The sequence below is a fragment of the Lepidothrix coronata genome, unplaced genomic scaffold (genome assembly GCF_001604755.1).
Source record: "Lepidothrix coronata isolate B3197 unplaced genomic scaffold, Lepidothrix_coronata-1.0 Scaffold107, whole genome shotgun sequence".
NCBI classification, from domain to species: Eukaryota; Metazoa; Chordata; class Aves; order Passeriformes; family Pipridae; genus Lepidothrix; species Lepidothrix coronata.
Genome location: NW_016690287.1, coordinates 3630300 through 3639437, shown reverse-complemented (window position 1 = coordinate 3639437; position 9138 = coordinate 3630300). Strand labels below are relative to the sequence as shown.

At 48.9% G+C, this 9138-nt stretch overlaps 1 protein-coding gene across 1 annotated transcript; it reads right to left on the bottom strand.

The window, feature by feature from the left end:
- Positions 1-3887: 3887 nt before the first annotated feature.
- KCNA6 (potassium voltage-gated channel subfamily A member 6) lies at positions 3888-8563 on the bottom strand. The gene has a single exon (XM_017824014.1). The coding sequence runs from the start codon at positions 8561-8563 to the stop codon at positions 7004-7006; it is 1560 nt and encodes a 519-aa protein (XP_017679503.1). The 3' UTR covers positions 3888-7003.
- Between the last annotated feature and the right edge of the window lie 575 nt (positions 8564-9138).

The window sequence follows — 9138 nt, the reverse complement described above, 5'->3', positions numbered from 1 at the left end:
TGAAACCAGCAGATGTACTGCCAACCTACCACGACTGCAGCAATTTTCACGTAGCTCTAGCAGCAAAAACCTGTAGGAGGGGTAGAGTTTGTCTCCACATCTACCTCTGCCACCCTTCTGTTGTTATATTATTTAAGACTTGCAATCACATTTCTGCGGCTTAAAACACTCTGTATCCACACAGAAAACCTCCAAGCAAGAGGAAGCCAACGCGAGCTGGAACGGGAGAACAGTCGAGAATTCAGGACCAGCACTCTGCATGAGGAACCTGATGACCACACAAGCCTCTCACTAGCCTGGATTCTGCTCCAGCCCCGGCACGTGAGTGTGATGTCAAGGATACAAAAGAGCTGAGCATGGCACAGCGCGCAGGCACTTGCCTCCACCTTATGGTGTGACAACGGCACACCCTCCTGAGGGCTCCATAGCAGACACGCAGACAAAAGGACTGTGGTCCAGTTCTGCTTTCAACAGGGATAAATTTGGAGTCACTTCACTGACGTCAGTGGAGTTATTCCAGAATTGCACCCGTGTAAAAGAGGGCAGCATCTGCTTTCTGAAAATGGATGCCATCAAGCTAATTGAAAACAACAGATGCATCAAGGAGCAGCAAGAAGAGAGGGTAATGCTCCAGTTTTCTTGTAAAATACCACTTAATTTCCCTCCAAAGAATGTAAGAGTATTCACCAACATATACTGGAGCATACACCAATATGTAGTCTAAAAACTAAACGTTTTGTTGGTGTAAAATTGTATACAACCTTTCAGGTGAATGGAATGTGTATCTGCAATACCTGAAGAGATTTACTCTCGTCATCTGCACTTACAGTCCTCTTCTTTGGGCCTGATTCTTCTCTCACACTTAAATTAGGAGTCATACCACTCATATTCTTAAGAAAGTATTTATCTAACCTTAAGTAGAGAGCAGAATTGAGACCTCTGTTTTCTTTAAACAAACAACAGCTGAATTTGGTAATTAAATGGATAAATTTGTGATTTACAACATTTTTTGACTAAAAGCCTTCCAAAACTTTGTACCACTGAATAAATATCTTAGTGAAAATAAAGCCAAAGAAGGACTTACTGAATCTTCAAGGATAAGACAAAAGTTTCCCATAGATCTTGTCTCTAATAAATAGTCAACACAGCTTCAGTATTTGGGGTGACCATGGAAGTTGATGAGCACTTTCTCTTCTGTAAATCCTGTCTTTCTTTTCACTAAGAAGTACTTGCACATTGCTTCAGCCTCTCTTATTAATTTGCACTACAGACAACATGGATATTCCCAATGGTGAGAGTTTATCAGTGAACGTTTATGCTTTGGCAATGTAAAACCCACACTGATCACAGGCATGTGTTTCCCACAGTGTAAAACCATGCTATGCTATGCAAGCTCTTGTATCAGCCAACAAGCCCCAGACAGACTTCCCTGGATCACAGGAAAACCCATGGAAAGCATGTGGAATTAACAGGTACTAACAGCATAAGCTACACTTGAAAACAACTAGTGCAGTCTCTGTCTGCTTTCCCAAAAAAACCATTTTTCTGGGTTTATCTCCCTGGCTAGGCTCGTGTGTTACTTAGGACCTGACCCTCCAAAAGAAGAGCTCCTTCTTGAAGCTAGCAGGCAATTTCCTCACCAACTGTCTTTGGTGGCAGCTAAGGACATTCAGCGTTCACAGGTTCCTTTCATCAGGGGATTAAGTCTTTTCATCCTGCAAACACCTGCTCCCCTCCTTCTGTGTAAAGGAGGTGACTGCAATTCAGGCATTAGACTGTGAACCTGCTGATAACATGGCTACAAATGTCTTCAGAATAGGATCTGTCTCTAGTGCAACTTCAAAGAGCAAGATGAAGAGCTCAAGGCTGTGCTTTCATTTACAGCAACGTAAATAGTGCTATCTTGTGCTTACAGGGCTGCCACTGAGGGCAGGATCTTCTTTAGTCTTAAACTTCCCTGTGGATTTCTCCACATACTACCACCATTAAGAAATAAATAGACAAAATGCTGCTGCTCTTATTTCTGTCAATATAAACTTTAAAGAGAAGCTTAACTTTGCTGAGCTCAGTAGACTTACTTGGACTCAAGTCAGATGAGCACTTTTGGGAAAGCTGTGGTTAGCTCCTGCTGGAATCTGCAGATCCTTCCCTGGTGTAAACAGGACCTCAAGAAAAGAACAAACAAAAATAAGCAGTTTAACAAACAGTACGTAAGCTTTGACTTGATGCAGAAGATTGAAGTTGGAGCCCGATATAATCCAAGGTAGTTGTACTAAAAGGAGTTTTGCCAGCTTGAATCAGCAGATGGTGAGGATCTGGCTCATACTATATTTTTGTAGTTTATAATTATCTTTCTTTCTTCACCTAGAACCAGATTCTCCCTTTAGGCCGCAAATCTTAATTATAAAATCCTTCCTCATTAGTTTCAAGAAATTCTTAGTCATTAATTTCATAGAACAAAAAGAAATCTTACCTATTTTAGCTACAGCTGCAGATGCTGGAGCTGTTTATTCCTCTGCTTTCCGGGTTGATGCTGTTCTTTCCATCACTGTACAGAAGACACTTCAGTCCTTACCCTCTCTCTTACTGCCCCGAATTTCCTTTATACTCACTCTTCTTTATCTCCATAGGGATCTCTGTACACTGAACGAGAGGGCCAAGGAGAGAACACCAAGTCCAGTCACCTTCACCCCCATGGCTGCTGTAGCAGTGAGTTTTTATCCATGAAAGAAAAGGGCCAAACAGAAAATTGCTCAGAAATCCTGAATTCCAACATTTTCCACACAGGAGCAGAATAGGAATTTCATCTTGGAAGGAAGTGCAGGAATCTACTGGTAATGCAGACCTTGAAATATCACAAAACAGGTCTTCATGCCTTTCACGCTTACGGTCCTTTAAGTGGATTAAAAAATGGTGTCCTCAGTAGAATTCTTTTTCTTCCTTCCCCACCTCCAAGGAGATGATTTCTGCCCTGTCCTGCTTTGGTGCAAAACATCCTGTGGGAAAAATCTCTGGGGAGCTGATTGTCACAAACCAGCCAAGGGATCAGGAAGGAACAATAGTCTTTTCCACTGCAAAACTATTTCCTAGTGCGACTGTTGAAAGAGGAATTTCTGGTCTTTTCACGTGATGCTTTAGCTTGTGTTCCCTGTCACTGGGCACCCAGATGACTCTACATCCACAGGCCAGTTGTCCCTCAGCTCCTTGACTGAGTGCTCAGATTGTCCCTTCACACACTCTCCACCCCCCCTGTGTACAAGTTAAATCTCTTCCCATCTCCAGGTTTGCACTCCCTTCTTTCAAAAGCTGGTAACTGTCCTTCTGAAGTTGGACAGGACAAGTTGTACATGATACAAGGTGATGGGATCATCTTCAGGAAGCAAGGAAAACGTCTGTGAAGATGAGGTGCTAATATCTGAAAACAAAATATCCAACGAGGGCTTTTGCTTGTAGCCACAGTCACAGCGTAGAGAGAAACAGTCCGGGAGGTTGTTATGGAAACAACTCCCTGGAGGTGCCTACTTGGCTTCACAAGGACGTGCTCTACCTTCAGAAGGAAATAGCTTCAGAAGGAACAAGACAGATTTGCATTTTGAACATTCAGGGGTGAGTGCTGTGGGCTGAGAACTTGAGGTAAAATTCTTGAAAGCATTTCTGTGATTTGGTGACAATGAGACCTCTGTAAAGTCGATGGCACAGGTGCCACTATGTCACTTCAGTCACAAGAAAACCCCCAAAAAACCTTAATAAAAATATCAAATTCCACAAGCTCTATAATATATGGGATTATTGATGACTCTGGGACTTCACTGCAGTTCAGGAGGTGTTTAGAGAAGGATTTACATGCCCAAATGACTCCCAAGGTTACAATTTCCACACTTCTGTTAGCTTTTTGCATTTCTCTTCGCTCTAACACAGAAAATCCAGGGAACAAACACCACTCCTGCTTTGCACATTTTTACATGCACTTTCTTTTGAAAAATTAAAAATGTGGATGACAAAATCTGCACAAAGCTGCCTGTTTACAACAGAATTCCTTCGCACCTTGGGTATGCATGCCCCTCGTCTGTATGAAGACTTTTAAAACCCACTAGAAAGTCACTGCTGAATTTCACCAGAGAACAGGAAATCTCTTTTTTTGCCGGAGTCTCCATGCCCAGAGGTCTGTCATGTTGGTCAGGAGAACAACCTGTTCTGAGCAGGGAGGGCTCTGGTAAGGGCAACGGGGCCAGGCTGAAGGGAAGAAACGAGCACAGGAATTTTTTGACACAGGCTCAGCGTGCGTCTCATGACTCCTCCCGAACTTATGTTTTAACCTGAGTTTTTTATATCTTACTTTGGGGAAACTTCTATCAGCTGATACACTCAGGCATAAAATATCCCCAAACATGGGCATTCTGCTAAGATAGGGCAGGAGCCTTGAAACATTCCTCTTAAACAGCAGGTTCCTTGGCTGGTTTCCAGCAACATGAAATTCGAAGGGAAGTCCCTCTCTTGCCCTCTCAGTAAAGATCTCATTATAGTGACCCTGAAACACAACTAACAACAACACCAGCTTTTTACTCAATAAACTCAATGACCTGGACTTGGGTCCTTTTAGACAAAATCAACAGAGATGCCACCATGCTGATCTCCTTCCTCAGTCCCACTTATTCACCAGGACAACTTACCCACCAGCTGATTACACTCTTCAAGGGATGCAGAATGGCTCCCAAGGCCCAGAGCTCCACAAACCTTTGCCTCAATCCCAAGGAAGCAAAGAGAAATTATACACTATTCAGGCACACTCCTCTGAGCTACGAGCCCTCACCACACCACGCCTGTATCTCCCAGACTGACACAAGTGGCATTTTCCTCCTGATTTCAGAGAGAGAGAACAGAGATTTTAATGCAATGGTTGTGTGCTGACCCCACGGGAGATCCCCGCATGCTAAAAACCTTGGAGAGGATAACAGGGCTCTGGAGAAATGGAGCAGAGTCAGGATTTGCACAAACAACTTCTACCATATGACCAGGGCCCAGATGAGGAGAGGCCACAGTAAAAGCACTCTAGGCATGGAGCCATATCTCAAGATGACTGCAAACAGGCAGGGTAATGAAGATGCAAACAGATCCCTTCTCACAGCCAGTTCTAACTATATTAAAGTATATGGATGGAGCTCTGAGCAACCTGATCTAGTGGAAGGTGTCCCTGTCCACAGCAGAAGGGTTGGAACCAGATGATCTTTTAGGTCCCTCCCAACCCAGGCCATTCTACGATTCCATGATATGCCTTTAGCATTCTCAGTCTTATGGCTGAAAAGCATTATATATACATAAAACGCATTCTATGTATTTTGCACCTGGATATTATGTCTGGTTTATGTATTCCATGCGTCACATGCAATATGGAGTACATTCTAATATGCATATCATACAAGATCATGCAAGGCATTAACGGCTGCCTTTGCTTTCATACACATGCAGACATGTGAATGCAAAATATACACTTAGATTTTAAACAAGAAAGGCTTTTCCTTGCAGAAAAATTTGCCAGTAGAATCTGAAAGCATCCATTCCCCCTTTTCACCTGCTGGCAGCAGCTGAAACATTTTAAACTTCGATGTAAGGCAGAGCTGACTGAAACTAATTCAATGATCTCAGAAGCAAAATGTGCATCTTAAGACACAAATCTTGGCAAACCCGGCACTGCAGGCCAAGCTATGCATATCTTGCATTGCTGGCATATACTGCTCTCATAAAACCCAGTGCAAAAAACACTGCTGTCCCTTCTATCCATGGAACACCAAACACTGGCTGGATCAGTCATACAGCAAAAGCATCCCTTCAAGGCTAGTTGCTTCTCCCCTCATTTGAAACCGTTGGGTTTGTGCAGGTAGCTTAGGGAAGTTTGTAACCACAGTCTCAAATGTTAACGCCCTTACCCTGAAGCAATTTATGCCTGTGAGTCGTTAAACCTTTGAGATCCTCCCACAGCACAGGTGCAGCTGCCTGTGGTCAGAATTTTTCAGCCTTGCCAACAAAATACTACCATGCAAACTTCCCTCAGCTATACGAATGCTCAATGAAAAAAAGCAGTGGAGTCAACTGCTCTCACATGCCCAAATACAGAGCTGGGTATCTGAGGCACAAAGCACATCTTACTAAACGCTATTGTGTGGAGATAACAAATGAATTTACTCAAATGCGCCTTGCATCAGAAGGCACTTACCACTATGAAGATTAAGTTGGTACTATAAAGGCCAATTAACATCAGGGCACTGGCATAAATAAGGCTGAGATAAGCTCAAAATACAGAGAATCATCACCAGTACTGTTGACTGCTACAAGCCTGTTTTTGATACATGGTATATACGGTGACGAGCAGCAAAAGAGCCTTCAGATCTATGTACCTTTTTTTTTCTCTTGAAACACAAACCAAAAAGAGGATCTTTAGCATGCCAAGGGTTGCAAAGAAGGCAGGCATCTGCTTGCTGACTCTCCCCTACAGCTGCAGAGCTCGCTGTGCTCCTGGCTGCAGCGTTTCCATTATTCAAAGGCAATGGCATGGCAGGCGTGACCGATCCCACAGCCAAGGGCACCGCGCCGGCACAGGAACCAAGGGCACAGCTTGAGCCAGATGTTTGCGGCCCCTTTAACTGTTCACTCTGCTGAATCCTTCAGCCGAAGTAGTGGCAAGGGCTTCTCTGCCAGTGGAGTAACAATGCTTGGTTTCAGAGCAAATGTTGGGTTAAAAGCAGTCTTCAAAAGCAGAGAAAGAAATTCACAGGGGAGTGGGGATGACAGCTAGCACTCCACGGAATAAAGCAAGAACATTTCTGGCCGCACACAGTAATGAGAAACAGCAAATCAGGACAGAAGAGCCCATTATCACAATCATTCTGTTTACGGTATCACAATTCACAGTCTGGCATGTAAATGCTGAATAGATCCAGCTGCTTGTAGGAAGGCTGCTGTACAGCAGCTCGCAGCTCCATGTCTGGACCCAGGAGAACGTAACTGATCACACCTCTGTCAGCATCTTCTTCTCTTTAAAACCCTGGTTACTGGGAGGAATGAAGTTGGAGTATTTCATGGACTCCAGGTCTTCTGCTTCCAGGAATTCAGATTTGCTGAGAGACTGGTTACTGTCCCCCTTCTTAGGCTCAAAGAAGGGTGACTGTTGCTGGCCACAGGTGACGTGGGTGTACTGGCACTGCTCCTCATGATCAGTCTCTCGGTGGTAGAAGTAGTTGAAGTTGGACACAATGACAGGAACGGGGAGGGCGATGGTGAGCACACCTGCAATGGCACACAAGGAGCCCACAATCTTGCCACCAATGGTCATGGGATACATGTCCCCGTAGCCCACGGTGGTCATGGACACCACTGCCCACCAAAAAGCATCAGGGATGCTGGTGAACAGGGAGTCAGGGTCATCAGTCTCTGCAAAGTAGACAGCGCTGGAGAAGAGGATCACCCCGATGAAGAGGAAGAAGATGAGGAGGCCCAGCTCCCTCATGCTGGCCTGGAGAGTCTTCCCTAAGATCTGAAGCCCCTTGGAGTGCCTGGAGAGCTTGAAGATCCTGAAGACTCTGACCAGACGGATGACCCTGAGGATGGCCAGGGACATGGCTTGCTGCTGGCCCCCGTTGTTGCTGCTGCCCCCAGATTGTTGTTTCTGCTGCTGCTGCTGGGCCAGCTCAGTGCCCAGGGTGATGAAGTAGGGGATGATGGCCACGATGTCGATGATGTTCATGATGTTGCGGGAGAACTCGGGCTTGCTGGGGCAGGCGAAGAAGCGCACGAGGAGCTCGAAGGAGAACCAGATGATGCACAGGGTCTCGATGAGGAAGAAGGGGTCCGTGAAGAAGGGGCCGGCGCCGGCGGCAGGGCGCAGGGGCGGCGGGGTCCCGCTCGGGGCCGGCGGCGGCGGCAGCAGCAGCGCCTCGTCGCCGAGCGGTGCTGCCTCCCCGAAGCCAGGCTGGGTGCCCTTGGGCTCCTGGCGGAACTCCGGCAGGGTCTCTAGGCAGAAGATGACGATGGAGATGAGGATGACCAGCACGGAGACGATGGCGATGGCGCGGGCCGGCCCAGAGCTCTCGGGGTACTCAAAGAGCAGCCAGACCTGACGCTGGAAGTGGTGCTGGGGCAGGGGCTTCTCCTCCTCTTGGATGAAACCCTCGTCCTCCCGGAAGGTTTCGATGGCCTCCTGGCCCAGCTGGTAGAAGCGGATCTCCTCCAGGAAGATGTCGAGAGGCACATGGACCGGCCGGCGGAGCCGCCCCCCGGACTGGTAATAGTAGAGGATGGCGTCGAAGCTGGGCCGGTTGCGGTCGAAGAAGTACTCGTTGCGGAGCGGGTCGAAGTAGCGCACCCGGCGGCTGGGGTCGCCCAGCAGCGTGTCGGGGAAGATGGAGAGGGTCCGCAGCTGCGTCTCGAACCGCAGCCCGGAGATGTTGATCACCAGCCGCTCGCTGCTGCAGCAGCTGCCGCCGCCGGCGCTCCGCTCCTCGCCCGGCGCCTCTGCCTCCGCCTCGCCCGCCCGCGGGGCCGCCAGCGCCAGCGGCTCCTCCGCCCGCATCCCGCCCGGTCCGCTCCCTCCGCCTCGCCCCGCTCGCCTTCAGCGCCCGCCGCCCGCCGCCATCCGCCTGTTGCGCCTCGGGGCGGCCGCAGCTCCCGGAGCGGCTCCTCCCGCGGAGCCGGGGGGGACGGCGGGGCTGCGCGGCTCTGCACACACACACACGCACCGGGGGGACGGGGAGGGGCACGAGCACACGGCGTGACACGGAGGGGCACACGCAGACACACACACGGGCACACGCAGGGACGCGGAGACACACGGACACGGAGACACACAGACACGCAGACACGCAGACACGGCGCCCGCGCGGGCGCGCTCAGGGACGGAGCGATGCGCGCACCCAGCACGGCGAGACACACGCGCGAACCCGCGGGCGGGGGATGCTCGGCCCCACCTCTCCCCGGCAGCAGCCGGATTTTGGGGGGAGACCCCCGCGGGGACCGCGCTGCCGGGCGCAGCTCTGCTGTCAGCCGCCTCTCAACAGCTCGTCCGAGGGGCGGCACCGCCCCCGCCCTTCTTCCCCCCACCTCTCCACCACGGAAACCTGCCCCTCCAGCCAAACCCCCGATGGGGGC